This window comes from Dendroctonus ponderosae, unplaced genomic scaffold (assembly GCF_020466585.1).
Source record: "Dendroctonus ponderosae isolate FM_Combo_2020 unplaced genomic scaffold, Dpon_F_20191213v2 Dpon_F_20191213_10, whole genome shotgun sequence".
In the NCBI taxonomy this organism is placed as follows: Eukaryota; Metazoa; Arthropoda; class Insecta; order Coleoptera; family Curculionidae; genus Dendroctonus; species Dendroctonus ponderosae.
The window spans coordinates 6,596,256-6,617,917 of NW_026017111.1; the positions used below are offsets into that span (position 1 = coordinate 6,596,256).

At 36.5% G+C, this 21,662-nt stretch overlaps 1 protein-coding gene across 5 annotated transcripts in view; it reads right to left on the minus strand.

The window, feature by feature from the left end:
* The window catches only part of LOC109533154 (adenylate cyclase type 2), an 84,063-nt gene that overhangs the window by 7,577 nt on the left and 54,824 nt on the right, over positions 1-21,662 (minus strand). For 3 of the 5 annotated variants that reach the window (XM_048661935.1, XM_019898405.2, XM_048661933.1), the window contains exons 8-20: positions 20,444-20,602; positions 15,351-15,483; positions 10,561-10,788; positions 10,388-10,405; positions 6,039-6,097; positions 5,119-5,286; positions 4,829-5,060; positions 1,233-1,346; positions 1,009-1,178; positions 782-953; positions 504-716; positions 335-439; positions 65-182 (exon numbers count right to left, since the gene is read on the minus strand). In XM_048661935.1, coding sequence (XP_048517892.1) covers positions 65-182; positions 335-439; positions 504-716; positions 782-953; positions 1,009-1,178; positions 1,233-1,346; positions 4,829-5,060; positions 5,119-5,286; positions 6,039-6,097; positions 10,388-10,405; positions 10,561-10,788; positions 15,351-15,483; positions 20,444-20,602 — 1,889 coding nt within the window. The remainder of the gene's footprint in view (positions 1-64; positions 183-334; positions 440-503; positions 717-781; positions 954-1,008; positions 1,179-1,232; positions 1,347-4,828; positions 5,061-5,118; positions 5,287-6,038; positions 6,098-10,387; positions 10,406-10,560; positions 10,789-15,350; positions 15,484-20,443; positions 20,603-21,662) is intronic. The other 2 variants (XM_048661934.1, XM_019898407.2) reach the window with 2 other exon arrangements.

Here is a 21,662-nt window from a genome sequence, read left to right on the forward strand (position 1 = left end):
TTCTCTGAAATTTCCACTAAATCAGTGAGCAAGCAACGGAAAAGCAACTGCAGAGAATAATTACCAAATCTGAGCTTAAACCTTTGAAAAGCATCTCGATTGATCTGGTCAAGGCTGGTCATCAGGCAGATGGCAAAGTCCACTAAGGCTATAATGATGTGTTCGGCTTTCCTGGTTGCTTCCTAAAAAACAGAGACTTTAATATAAACCACCAACTACTTTCAACTTGGGCATTTGCCCAGGAAAAACTACCTTGAAAACATCCTGCAATCAGCAGCAAAGTAATCAATCTAAGTCAGCTCAATCACAAACTCGGCACCGAAATCCAACTTACCGAAGTATCAGTCTCTTTTCCCGGCCTCAATCCCGACGCCAGCATGTAGGTGCTGCCAATCGTTTTAATTTTCTCTATGCAGCTGAACTTTGGCTTGAGCAATAGCTGGAAATTAAGCAAACTTTTGCCAGTCACGTTTGCCTCGATCCGAATCCAGCCAATGATTTACCTTGTCGAACTCGCAGATTATCTCGTTCAGTAGCCGCAGGCATTCCAAGCCCTGCTTGTTCACGTCGCTTTCATCATAAAACTCCTTGTAGTTTGGAATGGAGGCAAACATTACGGCTACGCAAGAGTACCTCTCATGGTACAGATCGGTGGTCACTCGGTTTGAGAGAAAATGTTCAGCCACGTGGGCCGGAAGGATGTTTTCCAGAAGAATCTGCAATATTCCAGGAAAACGTGACCTCTTCTGAAATCTACCGCGCCCGAACTAAAAAAACCTACCTTATTGATGCCTCGCATCGTTTCAACTTCCTCCTGTTCCACTTTGAGCTTGGCCTTCCACAGGTAATCCGTCCTGGATGTGTACTCGATCTGCCGATCCAGAATGTGGAAAAAGATGACCACCATGGCAAGAACAAGCGCGGTTTTTATCTCAAAAGGCAGCCCTGGAAATCTGGAAAATCATCAATCAGAACTAAGAATTAAGCAGCTGCTGGAGGCACACTTACTCGTCATCGTGCACATCCAGCGCATGGTATTCCTGGAAAAAGTCCAGATAACTGTAGATGACTATATGGACAACCACTGAGACCATCATCAGGCTGAGTTTGAGCAGAAACCCGATGCGCAGGAATACTGAGATGGCTGCCAGCACTAGGGCGGAACTGTATAGATAGGTCTGAAAAATGGCTGTGGATTAGTGGAAAGAATCCTGCGAAAAGTGGCAACTTACAGGAACGTAGTGGACTATTTCTGGACCAGGATCAGGCTGGCTGCTTGTGAAGACCGTCAGGTTTTCTGTGGATATTAACTCTGCTGTTTCCTTCAGCTGAGGACTGTAATTCACCTGAAACAAAGCTTTGTTGTTTGACAAAAAATACATTTTTTTGTGCAAAAGCTATATTTGCTGCAAAATTTTCCAACAATCGCGATCAGCTGAAAAAAAGTAAATTGATTTCAGCGAGTCAATGAAAAAATCTGGCAGTTTTCGCTCCAAAAACTGAAGAATTTACCCTTTGCCCAAAGCGGATGCACTTGGTTTGATTCATCAAAATACGGGTCAGAACAAATTCAAAGCGAGTTTTTTAATCTCTCATTTAAATTGCTCGTACATTCCCCCGATATTAGAAAAAATATAACTTTTTTGAAGAACTTTGACCATCAATAGCCGAGGTGCCGGACATTTTTTCCTAGTAAATGTCTCAGAACCCTTTTGATCATGTGCTTACGGGACACCCAGTATATTACTTAGAGCATCGCAATTATTAGCCTGTGAACTGAACAAGCATTCGAACCTTCATGACTGTAACCAAAAGTTGCAGAAAAACGTTTTTTAGACACCATATGTGTATTAAATTTTGCAATTAATTTTCTAAAGCTAAAAAGATGAAGTGTTTTGTTGAAAACAACAATTTTTTCTAAATAAATTTAAAGTGAAAACAGTGGTTTAAAATCAGTCAAACAAAAAACAGCCACGTTTTCCAGATCCTTCCGTCGGCTTTTGCAAAAACCGCAAAGTTTCATAGCGATTCTTGTCGGGTTAAGTCTGTCACGATTTTAACCAAGAGATTAAAAGAAAAAAAAAATTAAATGTGAAAATATTAACTGTTTGGATTCAGTTTGAAAATTACTTTACTTATTACTTTAAAATTTATTTTGGAAACCCCAAAACGAGCATTCAATCAAAGTCTTAATTTTTTTTAAATAATTGGTAATTATCTTTCCATTTATGGCAAAATATGGACTTTCAATCATAGAACTCTAAAAAAGTTGGGTTTCAGCCAAATATCTAACCTATAAAAAGAGCAAAAAAATTAGAAATAGAAGCAAAAATTGCCAAATGTTGTCTTAGACAATTGAAAACATCTTATATCTAGACTTAAAATAAACTTTTCAATAAATAGTATCAAGAACTAAGTTTCATTGAGTGCGCTTATAACAAAATATTAACTTTAAAAGAGAGAAAGTAAAAAATATATAAATTAACAAAAAGATAAGAGATAGGGGAATACAAGCTTAAAACACCCTGTATACCTGAAACCGTTTGTAATATCAGTTTGTAAATATAATTTGTCTGGAGGTATTCGATGGTTCGTCTCAAGAGCGCTCTTTCACTGATTGGGTTTTATGAGAAATATAACCTCTAAAGCGCTGGAAGCAAAATCAGAAACAAAAAAAACAGGAAAGCAGTGTTGAGAATGGTCCAAAAATGATAATTTTCGATGGCCCTTATCGAAATCTCCCTTTCTTTTACCATGTTTCATCAGGCTTTCTTAACCTCTAAAGAGATAGAAGTATAGCTAGTAGAATGCAGAAGTTTAAAAGCGCCGATACAATTTACAGTATAAAAAAACATAGGTAATAACAAATAAAAAGTGAACACAAAAACAGAAACAGTTTTAAGAACTATATCCAGATTGGATTTAATAACAAATTCCTAACCTCAAAAGAGAGAGAAGCAAAAATGTCTAAATTGTACAGAGATTCGAATTTTAAAACATCAAATAGCTCAGAAAAAAATGGGAAAATACATTCAGTCCTAACAGTTTTAGAGCTCTCGTCTCTAGAACTGCCTCTGGTAACTAGGAATTCCTAACCTCCAAGGATTTGAAAGCAGAAATGTGAATATTGCTGTGGCATTAGAAGCTTAAAATACGCAATATTTGGAAAAATCTTTGGTATTAGCCTGGTTAGTTTGATCGCCTTGTCGAAAGACCATCGTTACAACCACATTTTCTACGCACTTTTCCCCAATTTATTGGCCTATTACTGAAGGGTGCCAGAGATGAGCGTATGGAATTGGGCTGCAATCGATAAGTGATAAGGAATTCTTTTTTTTTTGTTTCAAATTCGGCGCTTATCTTAAGGAAAAAGCGAATAATTTGGCTCTTGGCTCAAGTGCTACGATGAACAGGACTAATGTTAAAACCTATGTTGATTTGCACGAATTTATTCCGAGAACAATTTCCAAGTGTATTGAACTTGAAATTGAAAATGTAACCAACTTATTGGCCAATAACTTTGGGAAAGTGCATGGTGGGACATCCAAAGATAGGAAACAAAATAGTAGGAAATTTGGGGCCAAATTAGCACTAAAATACCAGAAAATGTGCTCTCGTGAAATCCGCGGTTTCTCAATGGAAAACTGTCGTGAAACTCCGAACCTTCAAAGACATAAAAGCAAAAGTTGGAAATGCCATATCTGGAAACAGGTCAAAATATACATGAAAAGCTGTTAAAATCATCTCGGCAGAAGGTTTCAAATGCAGCAATAGCAAAATGTTTAACTTCAAAAGAGATAAACACAAAATTGAATTTAGATTTCGTCCAATTGCCTTTCATAGCTCATAAACGGCTGAACAGTTGAATCAGAATAATTAAAAAGATCTTTTCAGAAACAATAACGTTTCTCCCCGTTTAAGTTATGCTTAATGTGGCGACAGTTTTTTTTTGCTCAAGGTTTTGCCATTTGCAACGTAACCACGTTACAAAAGTCACCCCTAAGAGATCTAAACTTGAAAACTTGATAGTCAAAATCCAGCTTTCAGTACAAAGTCATGCTCTCAGCGGCTCGGAAATAGCATTAAATGAAAATATCTGGACGCCCGCTAGATTCATGCTGCTGCATTTTAAATCCCTCACTTATTTAAACAAAATAAACTTTAAAAAATTGTTGGTTATATTGGTAGCTCCAGAAGTATGTTGCTGGCAAAAACAGGTTGGGTTACATTAACAAAACCGCCTTTAGATGCTGCCTGTACTCAAAAATTCGGCAGAATTTGAAGCATAGTCATGCTCTCAAGATTGCTAAAGGGGAACCTCTACACAGTTATCAATAAATAATACCAAAGAATGTTACAAATACATTCCAGCAAATCTTAGCAATCTAAAAATACACATTTTAATGCACGATTTTTATCGCGTGAAATATAGCTACTATAATTTTTGAAAAATTTTCAATTTGCGTCCCATTTTTGCAATTTACTGGACGTAAATACTCGCCTTCATTTCCTGCTGCATGCAATTAGGAAAGGGCATCAGCATACCTAATTAGGACCAAGTAGAACGGCTGGTAAATTACGGAGATTAGACAATTAGGGAGTACAAAGGGCCCGTAAAGGGTCGTATTAGCATAAATCCCCTGCTTTAGACAGTGGGTTTACCAAGAACAATTGCGCCCATTCCCTGATAATAGTTTTGCCAGCCTCTGACTGAATTATTTTGCTGTCGGTACACCCTGAACGTCCTTAGACTAGATCAACAGTGTCAAGGTTAATTGATGACGCCTGAAGGCTGTTGGAGACCCTTCAACCGAAACGTTCCGCTTACCAATGTGGTAACTGCACAGGCTGAAATCAGCGTCACACTGACGAGAAAAATGGAAATTCGCAGACATCGACTTTCAGCCACCACTTGTCCTGGGGGGCTGCAGGCGCCCGGTTCATCCTGTGGGGTGTCCGAAGGGGGCCGAGGGCTGCAGCACCCATCCACCCAGCATAAATAGACGAAAATCAGCAGGACTAGAAGAGTGGGGCCAATGCTGCCGTACAGGACAATGTTGCTGCAACAAACCACACAGTCAGAAACCAAAAATGTCGTCTAAACTGGGCGAAACTTACTAAGGAATCGTGGTAATTTGCATGAGGCACATAGCGCTAAATATCAGCGTGGCGCAAGCCACATAACAGCGAAACTCTGGATCGGGCTGGTTTCGATACTCGCGTTCCTGTTTCCGGTTTTGAAACCACAAGACGGCCGGATTCAGGTCCTCCGAGTGCCACCACTTCCTAGAAAGCGAAAATTTACCACTAAATAGGGCCAGGCTTCTCCGGAAATTTTGACCAAAGGTCCCGTTTATTCCCCCCAAAGTTTCAATAAGGTCTCCTGATCGATACATCACGTGTTTTCAACAGTCTCATCACGTGATTGTCAATATTTTTGCAGGAATATATGAAATTCAGACAAATATAATGACTCTAAATTTAAAATGTAATTATTGAAAGATCGGCGTTTTTCGCGTTTTCCTTTTAGGAGTTGGAACGTTTATTTTGTCTTTGGAAATATTGTCATGCGAACAGTCACTTTCTGCACAATAGTGTGCATAGCTAACTGCAGGAATGAAGTTTTCTATTCGAATTGCATTTTGATTGTGTGCAGTGTAAAAGTGTAGTTATCTTTTTGAGAATTAACGGGTAGAAAATGGAGGATAGGGCGCCAGCTTGCAACAAGCTGTAACAATGATCTCTAATCCATAAATATTTTAATTTCAACTGAGTTTAGTTTGCCAACAATCATTTCCGAATCATCGACTAGTGAACACGTCAAATTTACGTTATTTTTAGCCCGAAATTTAAAATAATCGGCTGAAATTTACAATCAACTGTCCTTGACTCTGATCCTTTTTTCCTAGAACTTGACACCTTCAGTCCAGGTGGAAGTTCCACACAAAGCACCCAAAGAAATTCAATTATCCGGGAAGTTTGTCGTCGAAAGGGCCTCATTTGAGACACAATTAGGAAAGTTAGCCAAATGTACTTACTTGCATTCGAGGCACGTCGATCTGTCGGGCAGAAGGTTGGACTCGATCATGCCGAGAGTCTGGAAAAAGTTTTCGAATTAGAGCCGGGAAAGCGTCAGGATGAAGAGGAAAATGCGAAAAAATTCGGTTTGTACGTGCCGCATTTGGGTTGTTTGTTTTCGATGCAAATGAAGTTGCAGAAAGTTGCCTGCTGCAGTTGTCCAGTATTTCGTTGTTAGAGTCTACAGAGACAAATTGGAACTTTTTCGCTTCTGGGTTGCAAAGCTGCTTTTGTTTAAAGCTTCTCAACCCTTGTAACGTATTTAAAAAAGTTTCACTTTTTAGGCCCGAAGGTCTAATTAAATAATCCCTCTTTAAGAGTCTTAAGTTCAGTGCTTTTTCGCTAACAAACCTGGTAAAATATAGGAGCAGAAAAGTGCGGCCTCTGTCTGCTATACTTTTCGGAAAATTAACTTTTTAATTAAGCTGTGCGATTGTGTACGACTCTAAACTCTTACGCATTCCAAGATGCTATATTTTTCATGTAAAACCCTTGTTTTATGATAAAAGCTCGTCACAGAACTTCAGCTTTGGTAACATAAATTGATAAAAGAATCCATCAATGTATTTAGTAAATTCGCGCTTTTTCCCTAATTTTCATGACTAAAAATATAGAGTTTTCAGTGTTGAGTCAGTTAAGCTTTCTCTAAATTTCAGGATAAAATGCTGGTAGTTGTCTGTTTCAAATTTTGCGAGGCTAATCGGCATCGGTAGTTATAGGTTTAAATTATGAATATTTCTCGCGATGTTAGAATAAAAATTTGGTTTCATCCAAGCATTTCCGAAATAAATCGTTGAAAGATATAAATTTCGCCTTATTCGGGGACTTAAACAGTGAAGTAAACATCTGAAGATAAAACTCCGGTTTTGTTTGTTCATGCTTTTTCCAAATAAATTGTTAAAACAGTTAAAACACGTTTTCTCGACTGTCGAGCTTTTAAAAATGTTGAGACTGGATATTGAAAATGTCTATTTTTTGGCGACTTAATATTAGTTTATTATTTCTCTATTTACGTTTCCTGTAGATTCTATGATCAAATTATTTCTCTTTTTTTCGCAATTCCGCCTTCTTCTGATTTTGTAAAGTAAATTGTTGAAATAGTATATTTGACTAAAACGCTTTTTTAAACATCCGTCTTTCCGGAATTTAAATTGTGAAAGTTTTGTATATTCGACGCTAAAAGTCTGATTTCTGCCGGATTCAGTTTATGACAAATAATTTGTTAAAATTTTTCATCTATTTGGTTAAAATGCTCTTTCAACTCTCAACTATCAAACGTTGTTTCAAAATTCAGGTTACAATTTTTAAAAACACATTTTTCCAGGATTTTAATAGGGAAAGTTTCTCTATACTTAATCGACGCTAAAAGTCTGCTTTCTGTCGGATTCAGTTTATGCGAAATAATTTGTTAAAATTGTGCATCTATTTAGTTAAAAGGCTTTTTTCTCCCAACTTTCAAACGTTTCAAAATTCAAGTTCGGATTTTTAAATACCTATTTTTCCGGGATTTAAATAGTGAAAGTTTCTCCATATTCTACGATAGAACTCTGACTTCTGCCGGTTTTTTTGCAAACTAAATTGTTGAAAGAGTTTAGCTATTTTTCTAAACTATTGGTTTGGACTACAGGATGGAAGTTTTAAATTTTCAATTGCCTAGGGACTTAAACACCGAAAATATCGCACACACTGGTTTATTCCTGCTTTCGATGTTGCAAAATACATTTTTGAAGGAATCTTGAGTAAAAACACGATTTTGACAAAACCTCTAAACCGTTTCAAAAATCAGGCTTGAAATGTCGAGCTTGCAAGACGGAGTTTAACCAGCGAAAATTTTTTTATGTTTCAGTCTGAAACTCTAGTTTATGCCTGCTTCAGCTTGTACCAAATAGATTTTTTAAAATTCTATCTATTTGGACTTTTTCGTTATTCTTAGGCTGTAGGTCTCAAATCTCCAGTTTTCCAACACCCTAAACAGTGAAAACTTCTTGATTTGTTAGGGCGAACTGTGGTTTCTGCCGGCATCAACTTTTGCTAAATAAACTGTTGAAAGAGTCTATCTGTTTGGTTAAAACGCATTTTTTCTCTCAAGTCTCAAGCGTTTCAAAATTTACGTTTAAAGATTCAAGTGCCGAGTTTTCGGGGCATTAAACAATGAAGGCTTCTCTATAGGTATTCTATAATAAAAGGCTGGTTTCTCGCTGCTTCAGCATTTGCGAAATACATTTTTGAATAAGTCTGTCTATTTGCTTGAAATTGAAAAGCTCGTTTTCGAATTTTAAGTGCCAAGGTTTCCGAGGTTTAAACAGCGAAGTTTTCTCTGTATTCTATGATAAAAGTCTGGTATTTCCGTGCTTCAGCTTCTCCGAAATAAATTGTTGAAAGAGTCGATCTATTTGGTTAAAACTATTTTTTTTGGCTCAACAATTATGTGTTTCAAAATGGAGTTTTAATGTTTCAAGAGTAAAGTTTTCTGGTATTTAAATTTTAATGAAGATTTATCTATATTCTATTCTGAAACTCCGGTATCTGTCGGATTCAGTTTTCGCGAAAAAATTGTTGCAATAGTGTCTATCTATTTCGTTAAAACGACTTTTTTCAGTCAACTCTCAGGCGTCTCAAAATTCAGTTTTTCAATATGAAGCTTCCAAGTTTTCTGATGTTAAAATACTGACGATTTCTCTTTATTGTCTGATAAAAGTCTGGTTTCTGCCTACTTCAAAGATTTCAGAATAAGATGTTAAAAAATTGTTTGTCCATTTGTATATAACAGTTGTTTTCTCCTTAAATCTTAAGCGCTTTAAAATTGATTCCTCAGATTTCAAAAACGGAGTTTTCTAGGGTTTAAACAGGGTGGTTTTCTCTATATTCTCTATCAGCTTCAGCTTTTGGAAACTTAATTTTTGAAAAAGTCTATGCATTTGGTAAAAATATTTTTTTTCTCTGAACTCTCAAGCGTTTTAAAATTCGTTTTTTAAGTTTCAAGTACCGAGTTTCCGGGGTTTAAACAGTGGAGTTTTCTCTATGTTCAACAATAAAGGTCTGATTTCTGCCCACTTTAGCTTTTATGAAATAAATTGATGAAACTTTATATTTTCCAAATTCTCAAGCGTTTGGAAAGTCAAGGCGGAAGTTCCCAACGTGGAGTATTCCATGCGTTTAAACGGCAAAAACTTCTCTGTATTATACTGTACCGAGTGGAATAAAAGTTGTAAGCAGAAGAAAGAATTTGATACTCGGCCATCCACGGTAAGTTACCGTCAACTTCACTAACAATACCATACAATTATGTCCGAACTTAGCGAAATAAATTATTGGAAATGTCTATCTATTTGGTAAAAACTAGCGTATGTTGGCAACACTCAAGCGTTTGAAAATGCAGGCTGGAAGTTTGAAACGTTGATTTTTATGGAGTTTGGACGTTGAAATAAAACCGGAGTTTTTCGTGTAAAACTGTGGATTTTGGCACTTTTCCTACTAAACTCAAGAGGTTGTTAAAAATTCAGAATTTAGACATGCCAACTAATGTTCAGTTTAAAGAGTTATATTTCCTTTTTCGCCTGATGTTAAAATGTGTTTTGTCTACTTTAGTTATTGCGAAATAAACTGTTGAACTGATCCCATCGTTGGTTTAACACACTTTTAGCTCGACTCTAACGCGTTTTAAAACCCGGGCTGAAAGTTCAAAATATCAAACGAGATCGAGAGAATCGAGAGTTTAAAAAGTGAAGACTTTTCAGGTCGAAATTTTTAGTTCGTGAAATTAATTAAGTAAACGGTATTCACATTTGATTAAAACTTTCTTTCATTGCTGATCTCTAAAGCATCGTAAACTTTGGAAAGTTTTAAGAGAGTGGAGGAATTTGCAATGGTTTTCGCCTACTAACTGGCCTGGTTTAAGAAAAATATATTTTCCAAATATCCATCGAAAATAATACAACAAAAACCGCAGAAATTCCCACTATTCGACAAGATTTACATGAAGTGAACTGTGTTGCAAACAACTTTCTGAAACTCGGTTAAACCGATTTAATAACATTGCACTATTAAAACTTTATCCCATCGCCTAATAATATGACTATTCTGCGGGAATCGGAAGCCCTCATTCAAATAAATGGGTTTATTGTGGGGCTGTGGAAGTTTGCAAAGTCGCAAATTGAGAAACTCCCAGCCGCTAATTAGATTGAAAGTTTGCTGCAAATTAATTGTTAGCTCGAAAGTTATTAGGCAACTTCTTCAGCAACACACTTTTAGTCAAGTCAGTTTCACACCATGTGATTATGTGTTAGATTCGATCCATCAAAACACTAACCTGCAGATAAGTGGGGAACTGAAAACATAATAAATCAATCAGGAAGTCTGAAGAGAAAATGTAAATTTCGTATGCACAAGTAGGTGGAAATTTAACGCGAATACTTTGAGACGTACACATCGGGAAATTTCCACCTGCTTTGAATCAAGACGCGTTTTTAGGTTCGAACTTACCGTTAGCTCAATATTTTTGGCCAAAGTGGACTCTGCAATATTAGCAAACGGTTTGTCAGCTCCCCAACATTCAACGTATTTCGTCATTTTGCTTGATGGTCTTGCTCTGGATGGAGGTCCACTCGGCGTGGCCATTCCCTGAACAGCGCTGTCTCCAATGCTGTTATTTCGCTCCGCATTCTTCGGGGTGGCATTCAAGTTGCCATTTTGCTGCTCTTGCTCGGGCTTCTGAAACAGCATCATTTTATGCGACTTGAATAAAAACGTAGCAGATACGATTTCTGCCAAAACAGCCCATGACCTGAGACCTGAATTGACTCGAAAAATTCCTATCTAATTTTCAAAAATTGACCAAAAATCAACAGAAAGTCATAGCAGTTGGCACACACAGTAAAAACAATGTTTTAGCTGTTTCAGCTTTTAAATAATAGTTGGCTATGTGTAGTGGTCCAAAGAAGCAAATTTGCAACCCATAAAGTTTTTATGGTTTTTTAGTTTAAAAAAAAATTCCTCATATAGAGAATCTAAATGAAACTTCTAAGTCATAAAACTATATGGTAAAGAGTGGCAGTGTTTTCTCTAACTGGAGTTATGGGCACCTGCTTATATTTACTAAATTGGCCAGAAATTGAGCAAGAGTCTGCAAACTGTGCCAATCAGGAAAGGCAATTTCGACCGACACTTTCAAAAAATCGTCAAAAATCGCTGAACCACCAGATTAAAATGAAACATTCCCATTTTATAGATCGTGTTTATTTCAATTGAATAACTGAAAATGCCGTGCTGTAACTGAATGTGTTTCAAAGCAATTAATTCTTTAGTAGGAGGCGCTCCCATTCATGGGAGCTAATATCCAAACGGTATTTTCACAAATTTGCCGTAAATGACTGGATCAAGAGCTCAATGAATCAAAAATTTTGAGCCTCATGGATCTATTTACATTAGTTCTATCGAATAATGACACAAAAAATCAGTTTCAAGAAAAACTTCTTCAGGAATTGACACTATACACAAATATATGATGATGACATGATACACATCATAATCAGTATCAACAACGTTTCCAACTAAAAAGTGAAGAAAGAAAAAAAGTGTTTGCCGTTTTTAGTTTGAATTTCCCAAAGTCGGTATGGATTCGCAGAAAGTTTCCAATTTGGATCATCATGAGGGATTAAACTAGCCAAAAATCTTCCAAAAATTATTTCTTCTTCAAAAGTAGTTTTTCTCGATCAAATAACGTCTAAAAAACTTTCTACCTTACTGTTTTAGCGAAATATTATATTGCAGAAATTAATAGTTAAAGAAAATTGTGCAAAATGTGGCAAATCAGAAAAAAGTAAATAAAATGAAATTTTAGAAAATTCGTAAAAATTACGCAAAAGTCAATACAATTCGTTTCACCTCCTGAAGACTATTTTTTTTTATTGCGTTACGCAAATCATACATTTCGACTGTTTGAAATTTTGAGAGAAATGAATATCCAACTCGAAATGCTTAAATTATTTAAATTCGTGGAGACCGACATTCAACGGGATTTTCAAGAATTTGTCACAATTCACTTAGAAATTGAATTAATATGAAACTTTTAGGCCTGATTTTTTCAAGTTATACGCATCAACTGCATTATATATTTTCAAGCGGCTGGCATTGACGACGAATTAATTATTCATTGAGTCCTTCCGAAACCTTTAATATAATTTCCATGTTTTTTCAAAAAATGATCGAAAAATTCGGGTGAAAACGAAGCTCGCATTTTCTGAAGAGAAGAGGGTTCTCTAAGGAATAAGAGAAATATGAAATAAAATTGTTAGCTGATGGCATTTCTGTCAAGAAGAAATAGTACTAGAAAGCTGCCAACAAAAAGTTGAAAATTTTTCAAACTTCACCCAACAACTGGATTAAAACAAAACTATCACAGATTAAAACAAAAAATGATTTAATTTGACAAAATGAGGCAACGAAAAGGTTTTTACCTTTAACTATTTGAAAGAAATTGTTTCTTTATTAGAAGCGTGTCGAAATGCATTTTGCAATATCTCAAAAGCAGTGAAAATCGGATTCCAAACTAAACTCACATATTCTAAAGGAATCTAATTTATTTAGCTCGCATACATTGAAAGACATTTTTAAATACACATCTGCAACATTTTCCGATGAAAATAGGCAGAGGCGCACCCAAATGTTAAAAAAATCATCAACGCTCACTCAAGATAGATAAAATTCATAGATGAAATGTATCTTTAAGGAATGGGTTCAGTTTTGCAATGTATTTTTCACATTTTCTATAATATTTTTTTGTGATTACTAAATAATTAAAATAACAAGAGCGCACGTTGACTTTCTACAAAAATATCTTCATGGTCTAAGTGTGTTTCTCCATCATCTTCAGATTGGTACAAGATTCTAGCAATTCAAGAAGCAAAAATTTAAATAATCTAAATCTACCTGAAAAGAGTCTCTTCGTCTGATCTTAACTTCACCTTCATTTTCAAATTTATCGCGGAAATAATTTCTAGCAAATCTGCTTCAGCTCACCCATTTGTCTTTTTTTCTGTGTCTTGAATATCTTGTTCAGGCATGGATTAATCCAAAAAATGGTTAATATTTTGTGCAGTACCATGGTGAAAACGTTTCCCTTCAATAACACCAATTTCTTTTCTACTGCTTCGATGAAATTCACAGTTTCAATTGTTTTGCGGCCATATTTTTGCCCAGTTTTGAGGAGAAGCAGAAACAGTTTTGACTGCTTCTGCTTCTACTCAAAACTCCCACAATAGAAAATTCGTTGATTTGATATATTTATGCAAATGGTTTTAAAAGTAATCACAATTCCTTGATGTTATGGTTTGCATTTGGAAAAACAGGGAAAAGACTGTGTGAAAAGATGCCAACTTTTGTCATGCTAGAGGATCTGTTCTGCTCTTAGAAATGAGCTAAGAAAGGCGGTCTATTTTTAGAGTGCCAGTGGTAAGTACAAGCTCACAATTTATTGCTCACTTTTCTCAGGCAAGATACATAAGTGAGTCAATATGTCTGCTCTAGTACTGAAACGAATACAACTGTACAATAAAAAATTTTGACCAAAAATTCAGGTTTCAACTATGTAATATTCACAATTATGGCAGTTTCCATCGGTACTTATGTTCCGTAAATGAAATTTTTTGATGTGAGTTCAATATTTCCACCTTTCTCCTCCGCTTTTTTCCTAATTACACCATTCAGCAGCAGGAGTTTGCAAAATTCCAGAAAATGTGCCAGCAGGAATAAAATTAAAAGTAGAAATCAAGGAAATTGAGACTTTAACACATTCTGCCTACTCAGTCGACATTTCAAGTATATTTTCACAAATTTTCATTGATTCTTAGAGGTAGTCAGAGTATCTTTTATAAAAAATTGCCTGATTCATGAAACTCTTATGGATTTCAGGTAGTTCAGTTTTCTGATTGCTTGTACTTCTGAATGGATGCTTCTGATTAGTTGAAAATATTTTACTTGTAAGACAAAATAGCCCTGCAGTTGAGTTGAAGCCCTGCTTGTTGAGCTACAGGGTGCTATTAAAATATACTTTTATTTTTTATTTTTCTAAGCAATTTTTGGTACAATTTCAAGGTTGGGCGCAACTTGGCTTTCGAAGAAACTTCATATTGGTTTGACCCTTGCATGTAGAGAGCGCTACCAAAGTGTATATCTCTTATTAGATGAATTATAACTTTTTCGCCCATGTATCTATTCAATTTTGGGTCCCAACCTCGGTTTCTCCATAATTTGTATATGAAAAACGTATCGTAGCGAAAAGTGGTGATGTACAACAGTTTTCGATATATTTTGATTTAAAATAATCGACACATGCGGTCTTCAAAAAGTTGAACTATATGAAAAAATATGATTCAGCTATGCACAAAGAAATTTGGACTTTGTAAAATAGAAGAAACCATGTAGGTCCTCCCTCCACACTAGCAAGCAAAATCAACATCAAATTAAGTTTTTTTTGGGTGCTTCAGTCTCCCAAATACCAAGTTTCGTCCAAATATTAAAATTACTTCAAAAATTACTTAGGAAAAACTAAAATTTAAATAAATTTCAAAATCAAAAGAACCGTCGAGCAAACGATAGATCAAACGCACACGAAATTATCATAAATAAATTAAGAAATAAAAACTAAAAATGATTACAATAAACAGTCGCACATTTTTTTACAGTCCAAACTCACAAAACTGCAAATCGTCTCCCACTTAGCCAACTCTAACTCCTTTAACTGTGAAGTTTCCTTCACAATGCATGAAAAAACACTCGCCCTGTACCGCACGGAAATCGTATAAAAAATCAAATAACTTCGAATAACCGGGTTTGCTTGAACTCAGAAACAAATCGGAATTGGCATAAAACATTTGGCGATGGCGTGCGTTTGATTGTGACACCAAAACTCATAAATTTCCCAATTTTCCAGCCCACTGAACGTCGGATATAAATCGGGCTTATTTGCATGCTCCCCAACCTAAGTCGAAAATTCACAATTTTCTAGCCGTTGAAGCCTTGAATGGATCTCTTTGAAATTGCAATAATACTAGCCCATAGGCAGCGAACATAAACGCTTCGAATGTCCGCAGAGCAATATTTGTCTTCGCCACAGAAATAAACGTTCTACTTGTCCAAGACAAAACGCGCTTGAGGGTTTTAGAAGCACATTAATTGAAAGTAAACAGTCTGCAAAACCTGCAAGGCTGTTTATATACCATTAGCCGCATGTTGTGGGCGTCTCAATTGTCTGGAAACAGCAAACTTGAACTTACCTTAGGTGGGATTATTAGGTAAGTCTCAATCTTGTGGTCGGCTAAGTACCCTTCTCGACTGGCCCCATTTCCCGGCTCAACCTCAAATCGATCCCCCAGCTGGATTAGAGTCGCTTTTGTGATGTGGACGCGGCTGCAGGAATTGAAAAAAACAGATTTTTAATTTTTCCATTTCAGTCCCCTAATGGCTTTGCTTGTCCACATTTGGATTTCAGCAGGAGGCGATGATTCAGTGCGAAAATAAAGCGATGGTCAATTTAACTTTAAGCGATGTTTGCTCGGGTCAATGGGATATTTGCCCGGTAAGTCCCATGATTTATGCCTGGTAATTTCCGTTTCCCTGCTGAAGCAGGAAAACAATGGAAAATACGAAAATACTTGGAAAAAATACTCCGATGCTGTTTACAGTATTTTAAAGCCGTGTTGTGGACTAATTCCCAAGTTGGGTGAAAATCGTTTCAATTCTTTCTTGGTCAGATTTGGAATAATCGTTCATTCAAGTAGCAAATTTTACTAAAAAACTTGTTAACTTTATTTTTCACAAAAACCGAAGAAAGCGACTTCTTGACTGGTTTTCCCATTCTTGGGGTTTTAGAGAAATTAGGTGTTAAAACACGTATTTCCAAATCGGTCATGCGGCAAATTTAAAAAATTTATCAAAATCTCCCTGAAGCTTGTCCATGCGCGAAACTTTCTCAACGTTTCTATTCTCTTTTAGGCTTCTAAGCGCCCTAAAAATCCGTCTTCTATATTATTTTGTTTTCAACAGATTCAGTCTCGAAGATTCTATCAATAAATCGGCTTTAAAACGTGCAAGAAATTTCAAAGAATTTTCAAAATCTGCTTGATGATGGTGCGAATCTGAAGCCCCTTCTTTTTTCTACCCAAAAACTTTCCTCGCCAAAGTCTTATGGAGCGCGGCATTGAATCTTGCCGTGATTCGGAAAAAATTACTGTTGAAAATTCCATTGCAAAACCGACCTTTAAACGTAGAGTGAGTTTCAGAAAATGTTACTCATGAAAGCTGAAAGTTTCTCTCTGTTTCAGTCCTACTTTGGTGTTTAAAGAGCTAAAGGACGCAACTTTCAAAAAATATCTGCACAACAATAATAAATTTTCCGAATTATTTCAAAAACTGAAACTTTCTGCTAGTTTCCACTTATCAACTGGTCTTCACAGTGTGATGGAACGCGTATCTTAATATGGTTCAGCTTGAGAAAAATTGATTGTTAAAGACGCAATAGCGAAATCCACTTTAAAACAAACAAATAATTTCAGAAAATGTTCAAACACTGCTTGATGACGGCTCAAAGCTGTAAATTTCCCCATATTTGAGCCAAAGCGTTATCTTTAAAGTGCGATCGAACCAACCCTCAACCGGTTCCGGAGAAATTCATCGTTGAAGAAGCTTTTGCGAAATCTGCCTTAAAACAGGGATTTCCAGAAACACTTCAAAAGCTGCCTGATCATGGGCCAACGCTGAAACTTTTTCAACGTTTCTACCCATGTCCGTTCTTTTTGGAGACAGACTTTTGAACTCACAGTGAGTTTTTCCTTTGGAAAACCAGCTGGGTAATAATGGTGCCAAGCTGAAACTTTCAATACGTTTCAACCCACCATTCCTCCTCGAAGTGTTATAGAATGTGCTTTTGGATGCCTTTTTTCTCCAACATTCAATTTTTTTCCGAAAGCTAGTTGATGATGGTTAAAAGCTGAAACTTTCCAAGCATTTTTACCCAACTTTCCTCTTGAAAGCTTTATCGAAAAATATTGCAAGCCCGCCGCAGTTTCCCAGGAATTCAGTCGCAGAAACTTTTGCAAAATCCACCTTTAAACATGCGCTGAATTTAGAGATTTTAAAAAGACTGCTTGATGGTGTAAAGATGAAACTTTCACCCAGTTTTTGCCCAGCCTTCTTCTTCAAAGTGTCACTTCATATCGCGTGCGGTTTTGGAGAAATTAAAGATGCAAGACTTCTGCAAAATCGACTGAAAGATGTTATATTTTTTTTGGAGAAATCTTTGCTTATGGTGCAAAGGCGAAAGTTTCACCACGTTTTGAACCAACCTTCCTCTTCAAAGTGCAACTTAAAGCTGCCTCAAATATCTTTGGTTTCTGAGAAAGTAAGTGTCAACTGAACTTTTGCAAAGTTTCTTCCGAGCAAGAAGAAAATTTTTGCAATTTTAACAAAACTGTTGTTGATGATGTAAAGACGATAGTTTTTCCACGTTTCTACACAGTTGTCCTCTTCAAGGTGCCATTTAAACATACTTCAAATATCTTGGGTTACCGAGAAATTAAAGGTCAAAGGAACTTCTGCAAAATTTCTTCGGAACAAGCAGAAAATTTTGGGAATTTGTAAAATATTTTGTGTCAATGGCTTAAAGTCGAAAGTTTTGCCAGATTTCGACCCGACTGTTCTCTTCAAAGTGTCATTTAAACCTGCTTCAAATATCTTCGGTTACTGAGAAATTGAATATCTAAAGAACGTTTGCAACATTTCTTCAGTACAAAATTTCTTTGGAAGATCCAATGAATTTTTACTAATTTTTTAAATACTAGCTGTTGATGGAGTGAAGCCAAAAGTTTTGCCACGTTTCGAGCCAATCGTCTTCTTCAAACTCATTTAAAGATACTTCAAATGTCTCGGGTTTCCGAGAACTGAAAGGTCAAACGAACTTCTGCAAAATTGCTTCGGAACAAGCAGTAAATTTTAGGAATTGGTAAAAAATTGTGTGTCAGTGCCTTCAATGCGAAAGTTTTACCAGATTTCGACTCGACTGTTCTCTTCAAGGTGTCATTTAATCCTACTTCAAATATCTTGGGTTTTTGACTAATTAAATGGCAAATTTGTAAAAAAATGTACGCCGATGGTTTGAAGGTGAAACTTTGAAAAATGTAATTTAAACGTGCTTCAAATATCTTTGGTTTCTGATAAATTAAATGTGTAAGGAACTTTTTCAAAATTTCTTCACACAAGCAGTAAGTTTTAAGAATTGTTAAAATACTGTCCGTCAATGGTTTAAAGACGAAAGTTTTACCTCGTTTCGACCCAACTATCCTCATCAGAGTGCCAGTTAAACCGACTTCAAATATCTTTGGTTTCTGAGAAATTAAACGTCAAACAAACTTTTGCTAATGTTGTTCGGAAATGCAGTGAATTTTAGGTTTTTTTCATTACTGTCTGTTGACCGCAAAATGACAAAAGTTTTGGCACGTTTCGACCCAATCGCCCTCTTCAACGTGTCATTTAAAGATACTTCAAATAACTACGGTTTCCAAGAAATTAAATGCAAAAGGAACTTTTGCAAAATTTCCTATAATGCACTGAATTTTAGGAATGGCATAGAATTTTTTGCAAAATCGACCTTATGCGAGCCAGATTTTTCAAAACTTTATTTATGATGGTGAATAGCGAAACTTTCACCAGGTTTTGACTCAACCGTTCGCATCAAAGTGCCGAGAAACGCTACCATAAATCACCCGCGATTTCGGACATTTAACGTTAAAAAACTCATGGTATCTCGAATTGGGGACATTTTTGTAAAGTCTCCTTGATAAGGGTTTAAATTTCAAAGTTTTATGGCGCTTTAACGCAACCGTTCTCTTAGGAGCGGAGCTGAGTTCAACGCAAGTTAAAAAATATTTGCTTTTTGAGAAATTTAATTTCCAAGAATCTTGTGCGACCTTTGAGCAAGCAGTGAATTTCAAGTTAGTTTGAGAACGCTGAAATGATGCTGATGAAGAGCTGTAATTTTCACCCAGTTTCTGCCCACCGTCCTTTTCAAAGTGCTAAAGAATGCTACTTGAAATCATCCACGGTTTGGGAGCATTTAAGTACCAGAAGGAATTTTGCAAGATCGATCTTGGAACATGCAGGGAATTTGAGGCATTTGAAGAATCCCTCGCTCAAAATACCACCAAAACAAAATACAATTTCGACCATACGAAAATGCAATGAATTTCCGGGTTTTACCAAATGATTTGACCACGTTTCCAGTGCCAGAGAAGGATACTTTAAATTCCCCATGGTTTCGGAGAAAGTTAATGTTTAAGACACTTGTGCCAAATCGGTGTCTGAACATGAAATTATTCAACAGCCTCCCTTAAAATGGTTGACAGTGAAATTCACAAATTTTGAATTCCTCAATACTCCCTGAAATGGGATTTACCTCGTTTGGTCAAAGATAAATTGATTATCAACAACCGCTTCCTTATACAATATTTCTTCAGCGGACGAATTTTTCAAGCCGTCTCAGCCCTGGTTTTACTGCGGAAAATGCAATTTTCTAACACGCTTGATTCTCTACAAATCACGCCTCATTCTCGCCTGCAGAACTTTACGCATATTTTGAAAATTGAATAGAAACCCCTCAATTCCCAGCCGTTCCAATTTGCAAAGTTGCCAACAATAGCACGCCGAATGCCAAACACTGTTCTTTGCATCATTCCCAAGTTCTGACTACACGATATTGATATTTCGACGTCGAGCAAGCAAACAGACAATTTACATCAACTGTTTCCCCATTCCTTTGTCGCTGTTGCAGTCGCAAATAAACAAGTTTCGGCAAAACGAACAAATATCCAGTCTGAGTGCATCAAGCAACCCACTCATGAAGAGATAACAAATGAAGGAAATGTTGCACGAATGTGGGCAGTTGCAGGCATTCAAAATGAAATCATTTAAAGCAGAAAACACAAAATCCATCACATTTGCCTAAGAACAACGACTCTAACCCGCAATTATGCGAAAAGCAGGATCGCCGATGCGTTATCAATTATAAGGGCTGAATGGGGGTCAATTTAAACCATCAAAGAGCCGAGTTAATCGAATTTATCTAGGCTGGCAGTTATTGGGCGGCAGAGTGAAACCAGCCCACAACTTTTGTTGTTTATTTCTGGATTTTTGCCAAAGCCCATGTGCCTGTGCAATTAGTGCAGGGTTTATCGGCCAATTCCGGTTTAATTGAAATCGACAAGTAATTAGCACAGTAAATGAGATTTGCACAGAAGGTGCTTGCATTTTTCTTATTTTAAAACGGTTTTTGCGTCAGTCACTGATTTTTCTTTCAACATTTTTGTCTTTTACTCACCCGGCAATTCCGCCACTTTCCATGTGATTCGCCAAAGTAACATCGTCGCTCCACACATCAAACTGCCACTTTCGCAGCCCCAAAACTCCACAGAGTACATTTCCGGTGTGGATTCCGATCCGCATATCCACATTGAAGCCGGTGGCTTCACGCACAAACCTTCAACAGTAAGACAAGATTTGTTTTTGATTTTTTTCGGGCTTACGTCTTTTCTGCAAACAGTGTCAAAAGAAGACACTGATGATTGCTTTTCGCGCGTTGAAGGCCGGTAGTTGCCCAACTGGAAAATGATCAGATTGGGCCCTTTCAAAGACGGCAAAATAGAGCGAATAGATAGATTGTTCGACGACAAAGTGGTTGAAATTGATGTTTAGTTTCAAGGGGCTCTTTGTAGGTTGCGACTCGTCGCGCTGTTGATTTAAGCAGGAAAAATGAAACTTTGACAAACTCTAATAAATTGGAACGGAATTTTCGAGAATGGAGATTTAGTGACCCTTTGGTCTTTGCGCCAAATGGATTTATTGATTGATTCTGAATTGCTGGGTTGTTCAGTGCGTGGTTTGTGTAGCTGCACAGAAGAATCCGTAAACTATTTTAAGCAAGTAAGTTTAGTAAGAAAACACCAGAAACTTTAAAAAAGCCCAGCAATTTTTGCTTAAAGTTCGCTTTCAGTCCCGAATGGAGTTTGCGAAGTTTCCAAGTCTCCAGTACAACAACTTTCCTATTCAAAAACGCTTCAGCTTGGATTTTTTTAAAGAAAATTGACTGTCGCAGACCTCCATTATTTGCTCGTTTCGTTTCCGACTTACGCGTCTTCAAGCTGTTTCATTGGTTGCATATTTTCAGGATGAACTAAATTATGCTTTAAAAGTGGAAAAATTCGTGTCACTTCCAGAACTGTTCTCAAAAAGCCTCAATTTCGCTCACACTTGTTTTGGGTGCTCGTCAACTCTTTTGAGAAAATTCGCTGACATGTTTTTGCAAAAATATTGCGCTTTAGGCAAATTTGTCTTATCAGAAAATGTAAATAAAATTTTCCTTTTTTTCCTAATAGATTCTTAACCAGTTTAAATATTACCAAACAAATTGTTTTCAGTGTTTCTTAGATCGAGAAATCCACATTTTTTATTCTCCAGCTTGTGGTTCCTAACGGGTAAAGGCTGCAACAGTCTTTTAAAACAGTAGACAATTTTTCCGTTTTAAAATACGGCTTTGCTGT